Source organism: Cervus canadensis, chromosome 2, assembly GCF_019320065.1.
Source record: "Cervus canadensis isolate Bull #8, Minnesota chromosome 2, ASM1932006v1, whole genome shotgun sequence".
Taxonomy (NCBI): domain Eukaryota; kingdom Metazoa; phylum Chordata; class Mammalia; order Artiodactyla; family Cervidae; genus Cervus; species Cervus canadensis.
The window spans coordinates 89,536,408-89,561,226 of NC_057387.1; the positions used below are offsets into that span (position 1 = coordinate 89,536,408).

At 43.5% G+C, this 24,819-nt stretch overlaps 1 protein-coding gene across 2 annotated transcripts in view; it reads left to right on the forward strand.

The window, feature by feature from the left end:
• RAB3B (RAB3B, member RAS oncogene family) overlaps nt 1-12,313 on the forward strand; it is a 79,599-nt gene extending 67,286 nt beyond the window's left edge. For both annotated transcript variants that reach the window (XM_043461349.1, XM_043461350.1), the window contains exon 5: nt 8,296-12,313. In XM_043461349.1, the coding sequence (XP_043317284.1) occupies nt 8,296-8,483 (188 nt within the window). In that variant the 3' untranslated portion in view covers nt 8,484-12,313. The remainder of the gene's footprint in view (nt 1-8,295) is intronic.
• The last annotated feature ends 12,506 nt before the right edge of the window (nt 12,314-24,819 follow it).

The following is a 24,819-nucleotide window of genomic DNA, read 5'->3' on the forward strand; positions in this document are numbered from 1 at the left end:
TGGCAATAAAGAGTTCATGATCTGAGCCACAGTCAGCTCCTGGTCTTGTTTTTGCTGACTGTATAGAGCTTCTCCATCTTTGGCTGCAAAGAATATAATCAATCAGATTTCAGTGTTGACCAGCTGGTGATGTCCATGTGTAGAGTCTTTCTTGTGTTGTAGAGTTAGGAGCAGTTAAAGTAAAAACCTAAGAATGTTCAGGCCTGCTCACTGTTTTTTTTATCTTCTTTGTTCTCAGGAAAGGCAAAGAGAAAAACCCATTCTTCTTTTTTTCTTTTTCACTGCAACATCTGTTCAAAATGTGGTTTTGAAACACATGTATAAATGCTCACTGTAGTGAAGTGTTGAGGGTAAAGTACCAGCCTACGCGTTTGAAGACTGAGGGTTTTATCCTGCTTCTGCCACTAGTTTACTGTGTGACCTTGAGTGTCTTATTTCCCGTTTCTGGGTCTCAATTTGCCCTTTTGAAAAGCAGTGGATTTGGATTAGCTGAGTGGGAAGATCTGTTCAGCTCTATCCCTCTGATTCCATGATTTCAGTTCACATAATTCCTGACTCATCCCCTAGTGCCCACAGACCCTTGTACATGGCCCCTTTTTGGAAGAAATGTTGATATGTATTAAATTTGAGTAGTGGATGCATCAGGGTGTATTATGTTATTTTGTCTACCTTTATATTATATGCATCAAGATGGCCTCTTTTATTTTTAGGTGCTCAATAAGTGTTTTTTGGATTGGGATGAATTGAAACCTTGCATCACTCAGCCTGGTTGCAGATAAAGACCTACTTGATACTGAGAATAACTAACTGTGGTGTAATGACTTGTGATTCACAATGTGTTTTCACAGCAGGTCTCTTGTGACTCTTACCCTCACTCCTACCCTGGGAGGCAGTATTGTATTCAGCTCCATTACACTGAAGAAGCTGACCACTTATGTTTTCTTGCACACAATGAGCTGTGCCACACCTCCATGTCTTTTTTTTTAACTTGAAGACTATGTAACTTTTCTAAGCCGTACAGGTCACAGGTGGCAGGTCCAATACTCAAACTTAGGCTTTAGAGTCAAAATCCTAATGCTCCTATTGTATCATCACCCAGTGTTGTTTTTGCAAAAGCTTGACATAGTTTCTCTTGGTATTTCCACCCTCAGTCATAATGTTGGTGAGAATTCTTTAGATTACAACAGCATAATGGTATGTGGTAACAACCCAAGTCAGGAGCTTAGATAGTAAAGGTTGATTTCCCACTCACATTATATGCCAGTTGCAAGTCAGCTGCAACTCTGTCCATGTCATGCAACTCTGAGATCCAATCTGGGAGGCCCAAGCCACACAAAGACATTCAAAGCTTCCACTGGCACTTGGAATACCCACATTCATTGTCCAAAGCAAGTTAACATGATGAAATCTGATGTTGATGGATGAAGGAGATACATTCCTCTCACAAGGAGGCACTGCAAGCCACTTGGCAGTGGGTGGGAATATAACATTTTCTACAGGGAGGACAGTGAACAGTCTGCCACCATCAATGAACATATGATGGACCCTGGTGACATAGAGGTGGATAGGTTCCCTGCCCTCAAGGTGCTCATTGATCAGGGAAACAAAATGGTAGAGAGATAAGCTCAACATCCTGTGCCTGTCCTTAGCTTGTTTGCTGTCATTCCTCACCCTTCTCCTGCTCTGTCTCTCTCTCTTGAAACTGCCCAAAGGCTGTGTTTCCCAGACTCCTTTGATAGCGGCTTTTGGCTCGGTTTAGCCAAGGAGAGACACAGGCAAGTAATTGGCATGTTGAAAAGGGGAAAAGCCTGCATGTGTGTCTCCCGTACCCCTTGGCTGGCTCCTCCAGGAGGGGCTGCTCTTCTCCAACTCTTGCTCCATGGTTTTAACTTCCTTTGGTCCCATTAATAGATCCCCCCATCCCACTGTTGATAATCTCTGGGTTTCTTCACTATTCTATTTGGCCTCTTAGTTCTTCTGTCATCCATTTAACCATTTCCCTCTGTTTAAATGTTGAAAATACTTCGCATTTTCCTGAGGGAGTCTGACAGAAACAGTCATGTCAGGTGCCATGGGGGTCTAGGGGAAAGATACATTGTATGTCCTGAGTTCTGAGTGGTGGAGATGGGGTGGGAAGAGAAAGGAAAGGCTCTTTGGAATCAGGGATTCCACAGGTGAGTAATAAAGAGGATCAGGAGTAAGAGCTAGAGAGTAGTAGCATGAGTAACAGCACCAAATAAGAAAGTGCTGTTTTTGGAGCATGGTGTGAGTCAGGGAGATGAGGCTGAGGAAGTGGGCAGAGGTTGAGCCATGCAGAATCTTGGGTGTTAACCTAATAAGGTGAAGGCTGGATACTGGATTAATTAGACATTTGTGAGCTCTAGTAACACAAATCTAGACAAACCTAAACAGTGTATAGAAAAGCAAAGGCATCACTTTGCCGACAAAGGTCTGTATAGTCAAAGCTGTGGCCTTTCCAGTAGTCACATATGGATGTGAGTTGGACTGAACGCTGAGGAATTGATGTTTTTGAACCATGGTGCTGGACAAGACTCTTGAGAGTCCTTTGGACACCAAGGAGATCAAGTCAGTCAATCCTAAAGGAAATCAACCCTGAATACTCATTGGAAGGACTGATGCTGAAGCTGAAGCTCCAGTACTTTGGCCTCCTGATGCGAAGAACTGACTCATTGGAAAAGACCCTGATGCTGGGAAGGACTGAAGGCAAAAGGAAAAGAGGGCGGCAGAGGATGAAATGTTTGCATAGCATCACCAGTTCAATGGACATGAACTTGGGCAAACTCTGGGACATGGGGAGAGACAGGGAGGCCTGGCATGCTGCAGTCCATGGGGTCATAAAGATTTGGACATGACTTAGCACACAAATCTAATTCAAAATAGCTCAAGTTATAAGGACAGTGACATAGCATAAGCAAAACAGAAGATAATTTTGTTGGAAATGAGATGGTTAAGAAATTAAGAGCCAGGGTATTGGGGTGGATTGTGCACCTGAAAGCCTAAGTTCCTGAGAGTGAGTTCATGCCTGGGTGGAAAGGAAGACAGTGAGTCACTTGCCAAAGTCATCAGTGACTAGAGGGGCTTGAGTTGTAGATTGATATAATACAAGATGGAGATGAGGAGGTACCAGAGCCGGCTAGAGAAGGGATTTGAATGTAAAAGTAGGGGAGAAATGTTCTGGGGCAGTGTCAGGGTGAGGAGAGGTGAGTTTAGTTCATTGCGAGTTTCTGAAAAGAATTCTGAGGTCACATTCAGAAACAAGGCAATGTGGCCAGAGCCAGTGGAGCTTGTGGGGCTGTGACAGCTGCCTTTGGACAGGATGGGTAAACAGGAGCATTTGGGGGGTGGGGATTTTATCAGATTCAATTAAGAATTGGGCCCTGTTAAAGGCAGCAGAAATTCCATTGTTCTGAAGCCAATTAGAGGGAGGAAAGGACTGGGGGCTAGTCTGATTAATTGGTTGTCATCTTCCAGAGCTCTGCAGATTCTCAGCTCCTGAGACTCCTCACTAATGAACCTGAGGAAAAGGTTACCATCTTGGCCTACTAATGAAGAGCCTTCCAGTAGTCTGACAGTAATTGGTTGGAGGTGCATTTGAGGTTGTTCTGATAGCAAAAGAGACCCATGAGCTGGCTAGGGTGATGCACTGCTTACTTGAATCAGAGGTCTCCTACCTTGGGCACCTTTAAGAGGACAGTGATGACATCTCCTTGGCATGACATACACACTGTCTGTGTTTGGTTACTTATGGCCTCTTATCTCATCAATTTGAGCTTTCTGCTCTAATGATAACAAACTGCTATGGGCATTCTGGGATAATAAAGGCTGTTTTCTGCCCCCTTATATGTGTTTATGCTGTTTCCTGGGCCTAGTGTTCTATATGTGTGTGTGTGCTCACACTTACACTCATACTATGTGTCCTTTTTTTTTTTTTAAGATTTATTTCTTTATTTTTGGCTGTGCTGGGTCTTCACTGCTGAACTGGGTCTGCAGTTCATTGTGGTGCGTGGGCTTCTCATTGCCGTGGCTTCTCTTTTTGCAGAGCACAGGCTCTAGAACACTGGCTCAGTAGTTATGGCCCATGGGCTTAGCTGCTCTGAGGCATGTGGAATCTTCCCAGACCAGGGTGAAACCCATGTCCCCTGCATTGGCAGGCGGATTATTAACCACTGGACCACCAGGGAAGCTCCCCTCCCCCCCACCACATAGCTTTATGTAGCTGATATATGCTTAGGAATCAGCTTTTCCAAGAAGCTTTCCTTGGGCCCCAGGCTTAGATAGGTGCCTCCTGTGCTCCTGACAGTCCCCTCGCTACCTGCCTTTCCAACATTGTCTATATATCTATCTTCCACACTAGCGTAGGAGCTCCTCAACAGTGGGAACTGCATTTGATTCACATCAGTGTCCCCAGTGCCCAGCACAGGATTTGTCCTGCTTGTTGAGGTGAGTTCTCATGACCCTCACTATCCACAGCCCCCTAGCCACACCCTCCATGCTCATCCCTGTCCCCTTCATCCACCTGTCCATTCATTCAGTTAATACTCAGCAAGCCCTTACTCCTCTGGCTAGTGCTGGAGCTCGGATAAATGACATGATCATGATCCCTGCTTGGGGAGCTCCTTGTCAGATGGACTTCCACTGTGCAGAGTAAGCTGTGCTGTGGCAGAAGAAGCACAGAGGATGAAGAAGCCATATCTAAGCTCAGGCTTAAAGCATAAGTTCATTAGGTGAAGAGTTTTGTTTGATTCTGGCCTTAAAGTCTCCCCTCTCTACTAACTTTCGGACGCTTATTCCCCATCCCCTCCCCTTCCGTTCTCTCCCTCTGCTGCATTCCTGCACAGCCTCTCGTTTGCTTTACCTGGGTTATAATATGTTTGTCACTGTCCCAACTGAGAGCGAGCCAAGGGCGCATAAGCAATAAGAGCCCTGGCTTATGCTCTGTCCCTGAGCCTCAGTTTTCCTATCTGTAAATTACAAATGATAACCCTTGCCTTGCCCCACTCCCATCACAAAGTTGCTTTAAATTTGTATTTGTGAATCATTAAGGACTGTGCCCACGTGAGGGACTGACACTGATTGGTGTCTTTTCTCCATGATTAGATTTGGTCTTCTTTTGTCCCTGGCACTCACTGCAAGACATGGTACAAAGTCAATGTTCAGTAAAGACCTGGTTTGTTGATCGGCCCTGAACGATGAAGGAAAAAAAGAGGCTTTCCTCCAAAGGCCCTGGGAAATGATGGAGGGGCAGGGAAGCTAGGACTCAGATGGGCTGGGAAGATAAGAGAAAGGGAATTGCCATGGATTTCACATGCCAATCACTTCACATACTTTGATGCATTTAAACCTTATTCCCACTCTATGAAGTAGGTCATGTTTACCTATTCCACAAATGAAGAAACAGGCTGGGAGAAATTAGGCAACTTGCCTGAGGTCACACAGCTGGTAGCTGACAGAGACTGTTCAAATCCAGGCTTTCTGACTCCTGGGTTTCCTACCCACTGCCCTCTTGTGCAGTGAGCATGTCCTCCCCTCGGTGCCAATTCCTCATAAGGGATCAGTGCCCCTGGCCTTGACCTGTGTCCCCATCTTCATCCAAATTGATGATTTAAGCCTATTTACTTCTTTACCTATTTTCCCCTTTCCCAAGCAAGCAACATATACTGCCTGCTTCCCTAAACAGTATCACTTGTAACAAACCTGTCAAAGGCCAGAAAGTCAATTTTTATGATATTCATTAAGGACAGGCTACATGCTGAAGAGTCTCTAAAGCCAGCTGAGTTTCAACAGCCTGTGGATAACGAGCCAGCACCCACTTCCTTCTTTATCTCGTCCTCAATTAGCAGGCACTTCTCTGGCTTGCCTTACTCAGGTTGGGAAGTGGACCCCAGAAGAGGCTGTCCACCAGAGGTGAGCTAATGTAATTGTGAATGCCTTCAGGCAGGGATGGCCTGGGGAAGAGGAGCCCTATTTGTGCCTGGGGGGCTTCAGCCCTCTCTGTGGACAATGAGATATTAGAAAGAGGGAGGAGGAAAAAGACTCCCCTCCTGTGTGTATGAGAGGATGATCAAAGAGGGAGAAAGTGGTGAAGTGGAGGTAAAAGGAGCAGATGAAAGAAGAGCAGAAAGAAGCTGTCATTGTAACAAGCAACTTTGTACAGCAATTTATCCATCGTCTGGCTCCATGCTCCCAACTGCTCTTGGCAGGAAGATGCTTTGATTATTCCTATTTGACAAATGAGGAGGCTCAGAGAGGTTAAGTGATTCAGAAAGATAAAGTGACTTGCCCAGATTCAGATACTGTGGTAGACAGATAAAAAGCAAAGGAGGTCAAAGAGACTTGTAAAGTAGAAAAAAATATGAGCAGAAAGAAAGAAAAAAGGAAAGTGAAAGGGAGAAAGATGAAGAAATGAGAGGCAGGGCTGTGTATGGACATGGAAGCCAGCCAAACCCAGATCTAAACCCAATTTCCACTCACACAGTCACGTGACCTTGTGTGAGTTATGTAATCTCTTGGAGCCTTCATTTTTCTTTTACAAATTGGAGTTGATTATATTTACCTCAGAGGCTATTATGAGGATTAAGTAAGAATATTTGTAAAGCTCCTAGCATAGCATCTGGCATACAGTAGGTACTCAACAAATATTAATGATCCCAAGGAATATGAGGAATAGAAGAGAAAAAGAGCTAAAATGGGTAAAAGCAAAGAGGGAAGTTTTTGAAGAGAAATAAAAGATGGACTTGGAAGGAAGGGAAAGAGGAAGGTGGATGGACAAAAGAGGAGGAAATAGGCTGGTGCAGGGATGAAATAGAGAAAGCAGGTTCATGCGTCTAAGGACTGCCACCAACCTGGCTAGGACTCCTCAGTTGGGAAGCGGCCACTTTATCTGAATCAGGAGAATGTTTTTCTCATCTCCTGGGACAACCAGGTTCTGGTCATTATCACAGGAAGTATCTTTAAGGGTCTTAAGGCACAAAACATAAGAAAGTCTCACGCTTCAGATGCAGTTTTTCCTGGGCCATCCGTCAGGATCTTGTGAGGCAGGAGAGATCCAGAGTAATTCCTGGGAATTGAGGGAGGAGAAAGCCCTCAGAGGGGAGATAAGCAGTGTGTCTGTGGGTAGAAAGAGCAAATGAAGCTTTACTTATTTGATGAAGATCTTGGGGTGCCTCCCAGAGTCTAGACTAGAGCTGGCCAGGCTGCGGTAAGCAGGGGGCCAGGGGAAAGAGGAGCAAAAGCCCTGGTCAAAAAGGACAAGCTTAGCCTTCTTATACTGATGACCTTGGGCAGGTCAGCTTTTTTCTCAGAGCCACAGAGTGGGTGTTAGTGAAATGGAGAGGGTCTGTCTGGACCCTCCATCCCCCAGAGGTGACATGAGGACCAAATGAAATAAGGCATTCAATCAATGCTTTGAAAATGGAAGTGTTGTATATACATAGTCACGTAGTCACTCTCAAAAAAATCTAATTATTACTCCCACACTGTCTCACCCTATCAGGTATAGGAGTGTATACTTTACCTGCATTCTCTTGTTTAATCCTTGAAATAAATCTATGAGATAGGTAAGATTATCCCAATTTACCAACCAGGGAATTGATTCATAAAAAAATAGGTGACTTGCTGGGGATTACACAGCTAGTTAATGATAGAGCCAGGAACAATCTGACTCAGGATCCCGGGTCACTGAACCATCTCCTTCAAGCCGAAACCTTGAAGCAGCAAGGCCTCCTTGCTTCAAAGCCTGAGCACTGGCTATATTAATGCAGAGTGTTCTATCAAGGGGGCATGAAAGGGAAGGGAAAAATCCTTACTGCTATCTCTCTTCTCTCTCTTTTTCAAAATTTTATTGGAGTATAGTTGCTTTACAATAATGTGTTAGTTTACACTGTACAGCAAAGTGAATCAGCTGTACATATACATGTAATCAGGCTTCCTTGGTGGCTCAGCCAGTAAAGAATCTGCCTGCTATGCAGGAGACCCAGGTTCGATCCCTGGGTCAGGAAGATCCCCTGGAGAAGAGAATGGCTACCCATTCCAGTATTCTTGCCTGGAGAATCTCAGGGATGGAAGAGCCGTGGGCTATAGTCCATGAGGTTGCCAAGAGTCAGACATGACTGAGTGACTAACACACACATACATGTAGCTCCTCTTTTTCGGATTGCCTTCCCATCTAGGTCACCAGAGGATTCAGTAGAGTTCTCTGTGCTATACAGTAGCTATTCATTAGTTATCTATTTTACACATAATATATATCAATCCCAATCTCTCTTCTGTCTTCAGGGTTTGACTTCTTTGAAGCCAGTGCCAAGGAGAACATCAGCGTGAGGCAGGCCTTCGAGCGCCTGGTGGATGCCATTTGCGACAAGATGTCTGATACTCTGGACACAGACCCCTCCTTGCTGGGCACCTCCAAGAATACCCGTCTCTCAGACACCCCGCCTCTGCTGCAGCAGAACTGCTCGTGCTAGGCCAGGCCCACCGTCCCGATCTCCTTTCATTGTGGCCCTACCCCCACTCTGCTTCCCTGTTACACTCTGTCCACCCCAAGCTGAGTTGCTGCTGTCCCTTGCCTGCAGTGGAGGTGGAAGCATGGCCCTGGGGTTCTCTACGGGTGGCCCCACTCACAGACACTCAGCACTAGACTAACTAGGTTACAATGTGGGCGGAGATTCGTTTGACAAAAGTTGACTCCACTTTACGAAGGCAATTCACTACAGGGACTTGGAAAAGCAAGTCTCCTCTCTGCCTTTAAAATAAGATTCTCTCCCTTGACCAAAATTTGACACACCCTTGCACACTTTTCAGGGCCTGGCTAACTGTGTAAAGTGAGACACACTTGCATAGCTAATCTTGAAAAAAAAAACAAAAACACTCCTTACATAGCCTGCTTGTTTCATATCAGGCTCCCTGTGGGGCTTCCTCTCACCACTAGACAAGCCTTGTTTCTCAAAGCCCTCGTCTGTTACCACCAGAGGGCTTGGGCAGTTGCTGTGGTGACAGGCCAGAGCTAATCTCCAGAGAGCTCAGCCTCTCTAAATGATGCTGAAAGAGCAAAGGCTGAGTCAGGAAACACACTTAAAAGAAAGAGATTGTCCGCTGCAAAATGTCAAAGGTTCCTGCTATATGGAAGAGCAAATGCATAAGCTCGAGGAAGACAAAAAGAGAAACACAGGCAAAATCAAGAAATGGGTCACAAATGTCTGATTTTGCTGCTTTCCAGTGGGTTCTCCACTGTGAGAACTCCATGACATTGGTCGTTGGTTCTTAGGCTCCCAGAATCTAAAAAATTTACAGTTGGTGGGATCCCAAATTTTACCAAGTCTCACTAGTCAATTCCAATCTTTATATCTCTGACAAGTGGCTGTCAAGCCTCACAGCCAATCTCTTCTAAAGCATACTTCCTAGGCAGGGATGGGAGCTCAGTTTCCACACTATCTTTGGGTAGCTCATAATCAGAAAGTTTTCCTTGCTTTAAGCTGAAATCTGCCTGCTGGAAATTCTTCCTCTTCCAATCCCATTTGTAGCATCTCTGTTTTCAGAGACTTCACAGTCTCTGCTCCCTCTGCCATGTGACCCCCTTAGATGATTTGAGAACAGATACCATGACCCCTGGAATCTGCCCTTTCTTTAAGTCAATAGTTCTCATCCCATTTGCCATTCTTCTTAGGGTCCTCTCCCCATCCTGCCTTTTCTTCCAACCCGTATTTCTATCACTCTTGAGTAGTCCAGCTGAGAAATCTGATTCAAAGCAGAATAAATCTTAAGTGGGCACAACCCTGAAAAAAAAAATGGGAAAAGTGAACTCAGAGGCCCCTCATTCTCCTGAGAGTGAAACTTTGGTTTCTACCCAAGAGCTGATGTGAAACTACTACTTCATTAAACACCTGAAGAAAACAAAACCAGAAAACCCCTCTGGTACTGGAAATGAACCTAATGCATTAGCTCATGGTTCTAGCTTGTTTGGACACGTTTGATTTGTAACTGAAACAATGATGTGGAGCTAGCAATGATTCCTGAAAATCTTTCATCCAGCCCTGGCCTGAATCTCCAGTTTTCTTCTGTACTAAAATGCTGCTTCAGAATTCAATGGAGGAGGTGGGAGAGTCTCTCCCAAATTTTCCTTCCATTCTGAACACAGTTTATTGTCCTAGGAAAGTGCATTAAAGAACCCTTCAGGTTCAACTCTGTGGAGAGGTTGCCTTCTGTGACACAGTGCAGAGGATAGCACTTTGAACTTGGAATCAGGAGACTCAGGCTCTGCCCTGAAATCAGGAGACTTAAAAACTCTGTCCTGTGATTCTGGACCAGTTCCTCCCCATCAGTGAGTCTTGATTTCCCACTTATAAAATGAGGGAAGACATTTGGGAAATCTTTTCAGTCTTTTCTGGCACTAGTAACTCTGACAGCCTAATTTTCACCTTCAATATTTCAGTTGATCTGCAAAATAAACCCAAGAGATGAGGATTATCACCCCAATATCACTGTATCCAACACTGATATAAGTAAGCAAGTGATGCTTACTCAATACTAGGTGTTGCTCCAAGCACTTAATGTGTATTAACTCATTTATCTTTCCAACATCTTTGTGAGGGAGGCACTATAATCCATCTTGTTTAAAGACAAGGAAATTAAGGAACAGATAGGTTTTCTAGCTTGTCTAAGGTCACCTAATGAGTAAATGGTAGAGCTGGGGTTCAAATCCAGAAAGTAGGCTCCAAAGTCTGTGCTCCTCACCACATTCTGTAGTACATTTTTATAGATAAACTGTGATCGGAAGAAGTTAAGAGACTTGGCCAAGATCACACAACTAGCAAGGGTTAGAGCCACAGTAGAACTCAGCCCCAAGGCCATCAGATTCCAAGTCCACTGAAGAAAAGACATATCTCTAATTCGTTAATAAATTGTTCAACTACTCAGACTAATCTGAGGTGATAGCTGTCTAACACTTCTGGGAAGGAGTCTTTGAGGAAGCCCAGGTCCCATGGGCCTGAGCAAAAACTGCTCAGTGTTTCTGAGGCTTAAGTGCTGGTGTTCCTTGTATTTGCCTCTGTCAGGCAATTTTTATCAAGCTCCGAAGCAGTGTGGTGAGTAGCCTGCCTGTGTCAGCAGTGGGTCATCTTGGGAGGTGTAACTTGATAAAATTCTCTGACTAAGGAAGAATGTGGTCCCTTCCCAGGGCAGTGTTTCTGGATGTGCCTTTTACACTATAAATTCCTATACAGGTCAGGAATAATTATTATTTTTCTGGGCAGTCACACCCTTCTACCCTGGTATTAGGATTTCAGACCAAGCTCCTCAGGACCCCTGGGTTTGTTAGTACATGTATCCAAATCCTTTCTCTCCTACTGAGTATCCAGGCAAAAATTGAATTTTTCACCTAAAGATTGTCAAAATCCTGAAAACTCAGGAGCCAATTCAAGGGAACAAGCATCTTCACAATAGACAGAATCAACAGTTAAATGTAATAGTGGCAAACTCTTCTACCAGGCAACAGACAGATCTGCTTGTTAGATGGCAATTCCTCAACTCTGCTCTGTGACCTCATTTCTGCAGAGTGAAGGCAGCAGCTTCCAGCTGATTGTGGTGAATGTTCATCAATCATGGTAATAGTGCAATTAGGTTCAAGCTGCATAATATGTGTTATGGCAACTTGTCCCAGTTTTCATTTCGCTTAACATTCCAAATAAAAGGAGATTAAAAAAAACCTCTTGACCTCTAAAAATGCAAAAGTCGGCCAAAAGTGCAATACAGTATTGTAGCTATTTACAGGATCTGGTTTAAATGCATGTGTATCTGTAAATACAAAGTGATTGGTGACAATACTGTCTTCTCAGTCTGTAGCATTATTAACTTCTAGGCGGAGCAATGCAGTAGATTGTACTGAATGGTCACAGACTCATTAAATATTGTATCTGGAAGGGAGTTTAGAGGAAATCTTGTCTGGGCTCCTCTTGGTACAAAAAGGAAGGTGGAGGCCCAGGGAGGGGGAGGAAATTTCTTAAGGCCACTCTGAGTGAATTTGTGATGGAGCCAGGACTAGGTCTTGGATCACCTCTAGGAAGAAATTCACTTCTGTATCTTCTATAGGTCTGGCACTATTAAACACTGAATAAATATACATGAAAACAAATGGTCCCTGCTTGCAGGTACCTATAGTCTAATGGAGGTGCTTTTTTTTTGAAATATCATTATCCCCAATTTGACAGGCAAGGAAACATAGCCTTGAGAAAGTTAACATGCCAAAGTCATTCATTTACTAATTGAACCCACCTCTGACTCTTGCTCTTTCAGTTTTCCTCTTCAGATTGTGTATTTGGGATATTGGTAGTAACAGATTTCCAAGGATTGTTAGAGTTAACAGCCTCACTTGGGGCATTTGTTTCACAATTTCTTTGTGACTGCAGCCTTATAATGTCCACAGAATGATATGAGCATTCTCCAGACATGACTTTCCCAGTTATACCACCTGCTCTTGCCCCAAGCTCCTTGCTTATGTATAAAGTTTCTTAAAGTGTCTTGAGTAATGTTTATTTAAGTTTGTTTGCCAACCATTTGGTGTAAGTAGAAGGAATTACAGCGGCGAGTGTCCTGGGATTTCATTGATTTCAGATTCCCCATCCCAAACCTACACTTGATTACCTGCTACTGCTGAAGAATCAAGCAACAGCCTGTGACTGGGAGTGGCTGTGAGAGGCAGGTCCATTGGATACAAATACTGTTAAGTGATGTTTTTGAAGGCCTGGATCCCTTATATGAAGTAGGCACAATTGAAATATATTCTTTCAACAAATTAGTGTCTAGTATGTGCCAGGATACAATCACTGGTAAACTAGACACAATCCTTGCCTTCATCAAGCTTATAGTCTAACAGCTTGTTGTTTAGTCTAGACATTGTAAAATAATCACCAAAATATAATTACAAAGCACAGTGAAGGAAAGCTACATCATTCTATGAGAACACATAACTCTGAAAACTGTCACCTTTGTGGAGCTATTTCAGGGACCTCAGGAAGACCCCACTGCTCCTGGCCATCACTCTACATTTCTCAATTAAGCTTTCATCTTTTAGTTTAAACCTTTGATGAAACCTGATTGAACACAAATCCTCCAAAAAGAGTAAGAAGGAATTCCCTGGAGGTCCTGTGGTTAGGACTCTGACTTCAAACCCTGGTCGAAGAACTGAGATCCCACAAGCCATGTGGTGTAGCCAAAAAAAAAAAAAGTGAAATATAGAATAACTGTACTTGTGAAACATCTGTAGACCACCTGATTCAGAGTTAATTGTCCTCTGAGACACATAACAAACCACTCCAAAATTTAGTGATTTAAAACAATAAATGTTATTTCTCATCATTGGCTAGAGATAGGTAGATGGTTCCTTTGGCCAAGGCTGGATGGTCTAGAGTGGCTTCATTCATGTGTCTGGAGTCCCAGGTGAGAGGACTAAGGTGGTGAGATCTTCTCTCTCCATATTTTCATTCTCCAGAAAGCAACCCAAAGTTGTTCACATGGTGGTAGAAGTTTTCCCAGCAGCATGAGAGGGCAAGCTCCAATGCAGAAGCATTTTTCAAGCCTCTGTTTGTATCATGTTTGCTCATGTCCAACTGACTAACAAGTCATACGGCCAAGCCTAATTTTAAGAGGTGGAAGAATAGATGCCATCTCTTGATAAGAAAAGCTGCAGAAAATTATGGCCATTTTTCAGCCTACCAAAGGAAATAACCCTAAGTCATCTGAAACTACGTCTAGTAAATTTTCCTGGGACCTAAAACCTGGCTCTGAAGATAACCAAGGGAAATGACACAGTGGTTTACAACAGGCTTGTTTCTCATCATTTGTTTAGTTGTCCAAAGGGTATACTTTGGAGCAATCAACACATCTCATGGAGTTTAGATGCTTGTTTAACAGTTCATTTGGTTAGTTCTTAGCTTCCCACTGAGGGATGAGTCTGTCTTCTCATTCCATGGGATTCACTGTAATAATGATTGTGATTCCCATCTGAAGTTTCTGGCTGGAAGCCCAGCAGAAGGATTCAGTATATGCAAAAGAGATGACTAAAAGAACAGCTGATCCCTCTGCTCTAGATATACTTTCTTCCTTGAAGCCTCATCTACTCCTGAGGCTTTTGGTGCCACATCTTTGGTGATGACATGTATAAACAAGTGCCTAATATACATCTCCATGTCTCAAACTTACCATGTCCAGGAACTCTTGATTCTGCTCCAAATTTATTTTAACCCTAGTTTTCACAGAAATCTTGGTATAATTCCTAGTTCCGTGTTTTTCTTTTTCTTAGTGTCGACATCTAATCCAACAACAAGTCCCGTGATTCTCCTTCTAAAGTCTATCTCAAGTCTTCCCACTTTTGGAAGTAAGGCTTCCCTGATAGCTCAGTTGGTCAAGAATCCACCTGCAATGCAGGATACCCCAGTTCAATTTCTGGGTCAGGAAGATTTACTGGAGAAAGGATAGGCTACCCACTCCCGTATTCTTGGGCTTCCCTTGTGGCTCAGCTGGTAAAGAATCTACCTGCAAAGTAGGAGACCTGGGTTCAATCCCTGGATTTGGAACATCCCCTGGAGAAGGGAAAGGCTACCCACTCCAGTATTCTGGCCTGGAGGATTCCATGGACTGTGTAGATCATGGGGTCACAAAGAGTCTGACATGACTGAGCCATTTTCACTTTCATGGCCATGACATTGGTCCAAGGCACCATTGTTTCTCCCTTACCTAGGAGCTAACACAGAACTTGTAGCCACTTTCCCTACTCCATGCTTGCTCACTTATGGTTTACCCTCCACACAACAGCAAGTTTTTAAAAATATAAATGAATGAGCATTCAGTAACACTGAAGTCTACTTCAATGCCAGACATGAAAAGAATCTAGAGACTTCCATTATTATTAATAATCATTATTTTATTGATTCTCGTTCTAGCCCTGAATCTGTTTCTCACTTGCGGCAGAATCTCTGGTAAATCATTTCTTTTGATAGCCAGCTATCATGTTTCCCCTCATTTCTTCCGAAAACGGCAACCTCTTCTTTTGTAGTACTACTGCTTCCTCATCCAAACCAGGTGATTCTAGTGAAGACTGTCAGTAAAGGGGGCATGTGGCCCCTTTACTGACTGGCCCCAGTAAAGTGGGGCCAGTCAGAATCCTTCCTTACAAATCTTTTTATCTGGAGCTATTTTCTTTCCTTTTGAATGGCAAATATACAGGGATGTGTGCTCTAAAACTGATGGTGTATCCTCAACCCACATGTAGAATACCACTCTGTAGTAAGAGAAAACAAGCTCATCACGCAGAGAGATGCATAGATTTAAGATAGAGGGTGTCTTGTGGATTTCTTATCGATTCTGGCTTCTTGAGTCTTGACTGGTCACCACATTCTTTGATTCTGCTAGACACCTCACTAGTTTCAATAAAGTCCCCATTGAGCTTTGTTCATTAGAGTTAGGTTCTTATCACTTGGAACCAAAGTATATTCTTTCCTCTTTGGTTCTCAGTTTCTTACTGCTCTAAATTTTTAAACACCAAGACTTCAGAAAATCCCATTTCTATGGGATTTTAATTTCTTATACTTGAATGCATGAGGAAGAGGGATTTTGCAAGGTAAAAAGCAGTTCTCCATGATGTCATCTCCTGATGATAGCACAGGCAAAGGTTACTATGGTTAGGTCACTGATCCACAGTGTCTGGCTTCCCAAGTACCCAGAAATTACGCAAAACATCTAACACCATTGCTGCAAGTTCATATCTTTTCCTATTTCTGTGCCAACTCAGTGACAGCCACCATCTTGAGAGAACACAGTTGAATGGACTGAGTTGTATGGCATATGACTTCACCTGCTTCTCTTCTTTCATCTTGAAGTGACCAAACAGCAAATACCCAAATAGGAAGTCTCTTGAAAAGAGACTTGATTAAAAGAGTTTCCTTTGCTTGATGTAAAATTGTGCAATAGAAATGCAAAATAAGTCAGAAAGTCTCCGAGGAATGTAATTAGAATTGCATCTGTTCCTGGGGTTCACCAATGGGCTGGGATAAAGTTAACAGGTTGTGCAACCTTGGTTAAGTCACTCCCTATCTCTGAGCTTCAGGAGCTTACAGCAGATGGTTTCTTCAGGCGCTTTTGGCACTAATACTCTATGATTTTATGCCCATTTTCTGTAAGAGCTGCAAGTGGCAAACAAGATTTTGGCAGGGAAATGTTGACTATGAAAACCTCTTCTCTTCTTGGGTATAATTAAAACAGCCAAGGCTATGTGACCCTCCTCATCACACAACCAGGTTTGTGACTCTTGTTTCTGAGGCTGTCAGAAAGCATCTTTACAATTAAGTGCAGCTGGATGGTCCCTGACTGCCTGTCCCAAGTCAGAGTTTCCTAAAGGGTCACAAGAGGAAGAGAAGAAACAAGAATCTCTGGGGAGACTTATTAAGAATGCAGCACAGACTCATGCATTTTGAGAAGAAATACTAGGGCAGCCAATGTTTAAGAGCCATAAATGCATTCTAATTCAAGGAGGACTAATTTATAGAGCACTAAGTGGATGCCAGACTCAGCTGGGTAAGATCTTTCTGAGGACAATCTCTATCATGCATCTGGGATCCTGGAAACTAAAGGGTTGAGAGATTTGCATGTGCTGAATTATCTTCCAATCCCTCTAAACTTCAGACCACAGAATGAGGACTGAATATGCAGTATGGTGAGTGGTCTAAGACAGCTTGTAGTTCAATGAACCCAGGTTCAATTTGGTTCTTTGTCATTAACTAGTTGCATGACTTGGAGCAAATTACTCTCTCTCCGTGCCTCAATTATTTCATATGTAAATGGAAAAGTAATTCTCTCCTCAAGAAACTGTTGAGAGGATTAAATGTGAGAATAGTATAAATAAAGTCTTTAGTGCAGGGCCTAACACACACAGTAAGTGCCAAATGTGTGGTGTTGCCAGTTGTGCTGCAGAAGGTCATCCCAATCAGGCAAAGCAGGGAGAAAATCCAACCTAGGATCTTTGTAAGGGCTCTTGGAGCAGAGACCAGAAAGACCCTGTGTAAACACTATGAGCAACAGAGCAATGGGGGTGGGACAGGGCCTGTAAGGAGGAGATGGAGCCTGAACTTGCAAAGTGGATGGAGAAAGAATCTCATTGGGAAAGAGGGAAGAAAATCCAAGAAAATGGCTTTGAACAGTTCTGTTGCATGACCTTGTTGGGCTGGCTGCCCCCAGACACCTGACAGAATGTAGAAACCAGCCTCCAGAAGTGAAGAATAAGCCAAAAATGAGGTTTAGTGTTCTGGAGCCTCTGTTAGAGATTTCCTCCAATGTCCAAGGAAACCAGGATCCTGGAGACCTGGGTTTGAGTCCTGCCTTTGCAATATATTAATAGTGTAACCTTGGGCAAAGATGTGTGCATGCATGCTAAGTGGCTTCAGTCATGTCCAACTCTTTACAATCCTCTGGACTGTAGCCTGCCAGGCTCCTCTGTCCATGGGATTCTTCAGGCAAGAATACTGGCGTGGGTAGCCATACCCTCCGCTAGAGGATCTTCCCGACCCAGGGGATCGAACCCACGTCTCTTACATCTCCTGCATTGGCAGGTGGGTTCTTTACCACGAGCACTGCCTGGAAGCCCTTGGACAAATATGTACTCATCTGTAACATGAGATTAATAATTTTGCCTACTTCACAAAATACCTGTGACAGTCAGATGAAAGTACATTTTAGGAACTGCAGAACACTGGGGGCATGTAAGATGGAACCACTGACAAGGGCTGGGGTAGGCAACAGGTGGCATTCATCATAGAATGAAACTGAGCATACCCCTCCCAGAGCCATTTCCAAAGATCCCCTCTTCCCTCCACCTCCTTTCCCCTTCCCCTACTTTTTGGTCCCTCACATGGAAATATCAGAGCCAGCATGCCCTACACCCAGAGGTTTGGTTGACTTCAGAGAAACTTCCAGAGGCTAAGAGCACTGAAAGGAATTAACCAGTGCATGTGGGACTGAATGAGCAGATCAGTGAGCTGAGACTGGGTGGGGACCCAGGAAGGGCAGACAGTGTAGTCCGTATGTACTGTAATTAGAATAGCATAACAGAAATCACTAATCACGTGTTTGGCACTTTACAGTTCCCAAAGCACTTTCTCACTGAAGCCCTAATGATCTTTGACACAACCCTGTAATGTGGGTTTTAGAATTTCCATTACTCAGATGGGAAAACTGAGTCCTGCCTCTGAGAAGCAACCAACCCAAGACTACATAGAGAAAGCAGCAAATGGCTTGGTTGATTTCAGAACCGGGTAGGGTCTGCCCCCAGGAGTGGGCAGTCTTGGTCCTGAACCCTGCGTATTGTGGGCAGGGGGAGGGCAAGCTGAAGAAAAAAACCTAAGCATCCGTTGTATCTACATCTGTCTTCTCTGCTTGGGGCAAGGATGGAAGCAAGGAACACATGTTCCTCATGGCACCCACACCCTCAGTAAAATGAAACCCTGGAGCAGGGTTGAGCAGCAAAGGCTTTCCTCCCATCACAGGGGCAGATGGTCTCCCGAGTCACACAGTGAAATGTCACCTTACTCAGTTTGCACAACATCTTCAATTCCCCCGATGACTCTTTTTAATTTATTCAATCAGGGACCAACCTGTCTCATGCCAGCCTAGGAGATGTACCACAACTGGCTGAAAAGAATTCCTCAGGAGGAGCAATTAGCAAAAATCGGAGTTGTTGCTCTCTAAGACTGAGCAGAGAGAAGGATCATAGCTCTCATGTCCCCACCCCTCCATTAGATTCTAGCTTAACAGATGTCTTCCTGGTTTTTTATTTTCTGCTTACTGACACCCCTTCTCAGTGACATATGAAATATGAAATGTCATGTAGTGTTGTGAGTTTGTACAAATATAAAGAAATACTAGGGTATACACAGTAACAAAAGGAAAGATCCTATTTGCAAGTATCTGTGGTGTCTCCTTGTTCTGTGTTGATATGTTGTATTGATATAAGTTGGCTTTTCTTAATATACCCTTTACCCTCATCATGGTGGCAGTGCTGGGATATGCATTAAAGTTCATCTGAAGTATGCATTATTTATGCATGACTCTTCCTTGAGTTTGTGCTAAGAGCTTTGGGAAAAGACTCCTGCCATCTGAGATCTTAGGAACTAGGGAGACAGGTTCAGCACCAATGCAATAAAAGTCACAATACAAAATAGTAGTTCATGAATGACTCAGAAAAGGGGGAGATCAGGACAGACTATAACAGGGAAGGCTTACTGGAGGGGGAAGGCTGGAAGAAGACAGGTATGGCCATTCAGCTTGCACTTATGAAGATCCTCTGGGTCCCAGTTCTGTGCTGGGTGATGCAGAGAATTATAATGATCAGTGTGTGTCTCCAAGGAGCATGGCTCACTATTGATGCCCAACAGTGGGTTAGGATACACTGCTGGAGCACTGAGGAGCAAGAGAGCTACTCAATACATGGCCGAGCTGGAGAGAGTGCTCAGCCCACAGGAAAATGAAAAAGTATAGACAGAAATCGCAGCTTCCCAAAGCTACCTACCCCCCACTTATCAAATTCCCAAAAGTATAACATAGTTCTTCACTTATCCCCACCACAGTGTGATAGGAAGCCTTTTCCTTTTCTCTAGCCTGGTCAACTCCTATTCATCTGTAAGGACACAGGCACCAAGACCCTGGTGAGCCAGAGATGATGTGAAGCTTTGGAAACAGAGCAGAAGTGATGGAAGTGTCAGATACTGCATTAGTGAGGATTCTTTTGATTTTGTGACATATACCCATGTTTAATAATCACAAGGGGGGAAAAAAGAGATCATGGTGGAAGGGGAATTTGTTAGCTCATGTTACTGCAAAGTCCAGGAGTACAAGTAGCTTCAGGCTCAGCTAGAACCAAGTGATTGATTTATATTATCAGGATTCCATTTATCTCTCAGTTTTACTCTCCTCTGGGTTGGCTTCATCCTCAGGTTGCTTCAAGTTTATCTTACCATGTAGCCATCTGTACAAAAAAAGAGAGTGCATTTGCTTCAATAGCTTTCTCTTTTTTTAAAAAAACTGATTTACAATGTTAATTTCCACTGTATAGCAAAGTGAGTCAGTTATACATACATATACATTTTTTTTACATTCTTTTCCATTATGGTTTATCACATAATATTGAATATAGTTCTCTGTACTTACAGTAGGACCTTGTTTATCCATTCTCTATTCAATAGTTCATGTCTTGTAACCCTAAACTCCCAGTTAGTTTCTTCTAACCCCTCCTCCACCACCCCTTCCCCTTGGCAACCACAAGTCTGTTCTCTATGTCTGTGAGTCTGTTTCTGTTTTGTAGATAGGTTCATTTGTGTCATATTTGAGATCCCCCATATAAGTGATGTAATATGGTATTTGTCTTTCTCTTTCTGACTTACTTTGCTTAGAATAATCTTTAGGTCCATCTGGGTTGCTGGAAATGGCACTATTTCATTCTTTTTTTATGGCTGAGTAGTATTTCATTGTATATATACATGACATCTTTATTTATTTATCTGTTGATGGATACTTCAATAGTTTTAGCAAAAGTCTTGGGTCATGTACCTGTTTTAGAATCAGTTATTATACCAGGAGGCAAGTGTTCTGACTGGCTGAACCTGTACCTTGTGCCCATCTCTGCATTTGGAAAACGGAGTTAGTCCCACTGAAACCAGGTGAATCCCAAGTGGGAGAGGAGTGGTGGCCCCTTAGGAAAATTTGGGTGCTGCTTTTAGATGAGAGGAGAATGGGTGCTGGCCAGGCATAAATACCACCTATTCATAGGAGATACAGAATCAGATCATTTCACAAAAGACACCCAGAGACTAGACATAGGAGAACAAGACTGAGTTCTACTCCCAGGATATGGAAATGGAAGGAATAATGCGGCAAGTATTACGGTCCTTTAATAGACCAGAACCTGGTGGTCCGGAGTTGACGATAAGAAAGTAAAAGAGAGAGCCGGAGGAAGGGAGAGAGAAAGACAGACAGACAGACAGACAGACACGGGGACCCAAGCTCTGATGGAGTAAGGGTGCTTTATTAGCAGAAATGCAGGCTTATATATCTTTAGTAAGATGATTGATTACTCAGATATTACACAGGATGAAATTCTATCAATAGTCACAGTATGGATAGTCTAATACATACAAGGTCACTGATGCAGAAAAGAGTCACTGAAGGGGATTCATACATGTCTCCTCCTATGACCTCAGTCCTGGGAACAGCATGCTGTTTCATTCGTTCCCAGAATAGGAACTGATAAGGAACAGAGAATCCTTGAGAAATGCCAACATATTGGATTCCTTAAAGTCAAACGTCCCCTGACAGGCAAGGATGGCATGGGATGGAGGTTTGCGGAGACCCAAGGCAGGCAGCCGAGTGTAGAGCAGGCAGGATGAGTATCTATGATTGATAGGCTGTGTCCTGCAAGAGGGCCTGTGTGAACTGAATGGCAGCTGAAATGCAGCCTGGGCTCCAGCTGCTGAGTTTTGTGTCCTAGTGTGGGGCTGCCTCTACCAGAAGGAAGGGTTCCTTTGTATAATTCATCCAAAGGTGCTATCTGCTCACTAAGCCATAGGCAGAGGGGCAACATCCATCCAGAGGGAACACCTGCTTCCAATTTGCACAAAGATGCTGTAGTGGGTTGAATTGTGTCCCCCTAAAAGATACATTTGAGATAGGCTGGGGCCTGGGACCCTTTGCTGCACTGGTGCAATGCTTGCATCTGAACACACCTCTCCTCAAGCAACCAAATACAAAGAAATTATATGGGACTAAAAATAACTGTGTGCATGGTACAGTCAGAGCAAAATTATGGACAAAAGATATAAAGAGACCAAAAAATCCAAATGCCACTTTTGAAGAGCCTGGAGCAAAAGCAGAGGGTCAGGAACAAAAGCAAGAGAACTGAGCATACCCCCTACACACACCACCACCTAAGGGGCAGGCAAAATACCTAAGCCACCCCTCCACCAGACCCCTGGACATACGCCTACCCTCACCTCCTGAAAGGAATAAGCTTGCTCCCACTCATGGAGTGAGCAAGCAAGGGAACCTGTTGTTTGTTCTTATTCCCTGCTGCTGCAGCAGGGGCCCCAATAAAGCCTTGCCTGTATTTCTTGCCTGGCCTCTGATCAATTCCTATTGATTGAGGAAGGCCAAGAACCTTGGTAGATATCATATTCAGTCCTAACTCCTGGTACCTACAAATGTGACCTTATTTGGATATAAGGTCTTGGCAGATGCAATCAAGTTAAGATGAGGCCATACTATGGATAAGTGCAGCACTAAATCCACTGACTGGTGTCTTACAAGAAGAAGATGGAGATTTGATCACAGAGACACAGAAGAGACACAGGGAAGAAGACTATGTGATGATGGAGGTGGCAACTGGAGTAATACAGCTATAGGCCAAGGAATGCAAAGGATTATTGGTAACCACCTGTAGCTAGGAAACAGGCATGAAACATTCCTCCTCAAAGCCTTCCAAAGAAACCATTGCTGCCAATACCTTGATTTTGGACTTCCTGCCTCAGAGCTGTAAGGAAATACATTTCTTTTGTGTTTGTGGCACTTTGTTACGGCACCCTTAGGAAACTAACACAGGTACTAAAGGGGCTAGCAGCAGCCCCAAGAGTAATGTTCTCCTCTACCCTCATGTCCTGGTAGAAGATACAGAAAATCCAGGGGCTCAAGAGATCCCAGCAGAAGTAGTTGGACTTCCTCATAGGTACTAGTCCCCAAAAGTGTACTGGAAGCACCTGTCACTCCACCTTCACACAGCAAGTAAACAATATTTTCAAACTGTAGTAGGTCATAGAGTGAGGATTGCCAATAAAACTAGTGACAACCTTTCTTGGTTTGAGAAGATGAATGGGGCACACATTAGATTGGAGCCTCTGCATCTGCTGTTCTTTCTGCTTTCTGTCTCCCAAGCTTCCTTATGTGCCTCCTCTGAGAAACCACATCCCCCTTTGTTTTCCTTTGCCGTAGAACTTACTGTGCCATATTGTAATTTTCTGAGTACTTGTGGGAATAGATTGTCCAATGACACTGAACTCAATTTTCTTTTTCTGTGAAATAAACCAGGCAAGAACTAGGCAAATGTGCAGGAGGAGTCTGGAGACCTACTTAAACGAAGGAAATGAGACTTCAATAGTTTCACTAACAAGATTCAGAGTTATTGAAATGTGTTGAGGTAAACCAGGGTAGCTATGAACACAGGCCAATGACAGGGAAGGGTGGGGAGTCCCTGGAATGTCATTCCTCAGAGAAGTGTACCCTGACTCTATCATACCCCCTCAGCTTGTTTTATTTTCATCATGAAAATAAATCTTCATTAATCATCATGAAATTATTTTATTTGTTTGATGAAAGGTTCACGAGAGTGGGGATCTTGCCTGTTTAGTCCACTGCTGCACCCTCAGAGCCTTGGGCAAGTTACTTAACCTCTGTTTTGCTTAAACCTCTCATTTGTAAATCACGCCAATCTCATACGGTTATTGTGAGGATTAAACGCATTAACATAAGAGCTTAGACCAATGTCTAGCACATAGCTGATAACTGATACTAGGTAGCATTTATATTGTGCTTGCTATGTTCTAGGTACTAGTCTAAGCACTTTACATATACAATTGGCCCTCCATATATGTGGGTTCTGTATCCACAGATGCAATGAACAGCATATTGAAAATAGTCAGAAAAAAAAATCCAGAAAATTCCAAAGAGCAAAACTTTGTCACGTTTGACAACTATTTACATTGTAATAAGTATTATAAGTAATATAGAGATTATTTGATGTACACTAGAGGATGTACATTGGCTATGTACAAATATTATGTCATTTTATATAAGGGACTTGAGCATCCACAGATCTTGGTATCCTCAGCAGTGCTAGAACTGATCCCTCATGGATACTGAGGAGGACACCACATCAATTTAATCCACAAAACAATCTTATAAGATCCTCATCTTGTAGATAAGGAAACAGAGAAGTTATTTAATTTATCTAAGACCACGCAGCTGGTAAATGCAGAGCAGGCATTGAAACCTCAGAGTCTCAGTGCTTCACCATGACAGTGTGCTGACTTCTAGTATAAATCCTTTCAAATGAACATAATCACCAAGAGAATGGGAAAAGATGGAACCACTGGACTAGTTCAAAAATCAAAACAAGTATTAAAGGGGAATGGTTGTTGGGAGTCTGTGAGGCAGTGACACTGAATTTTCAGCTATTTTATCTTTCTGTAGGGGTTTCCCTGGTCAATCCTGTACCTGGGGAAATGGCTGTGAGGGTTAACTTATAAAGTAGTAAGGAGTAATGCAATTCTTGACTGAGTGTAGCGCTGGGATGGGATGTTGTCTTTCTTCACATTCTAAGAGCCTTGAAAACCTGGTGAGGGATTCTCCCAGTGGCGAGAGCAGGGACTGGTGCTGGAGACCCAGCCTCCATCACATCCCAAGAAACACACCCAAAGCAACTCACTCCAGCGGTGACAGAAGAGGAGAGGATCTCTTTTCTCTCGGCTGCCCATGTTTCAGCCCCCTTTCTGGCTTTGACAGCTGCACCAGTGCTTTATAGGACACTACTGGGGCATTCTTTAAGAAATAAACTGCTATGGGACCCAACCATTTGTCTTTGCCACCACTAGAAAGTGAGTTACTGAAGGCCAGGGAAGAGAGTTTTACTTCTATCTCAAATCCCAAGTCCCCCACAGATTACAGCACTTTAAGGGTGCTCAGTGACTATTTGCTGAATGAAGAGAATTGAATGCTCTT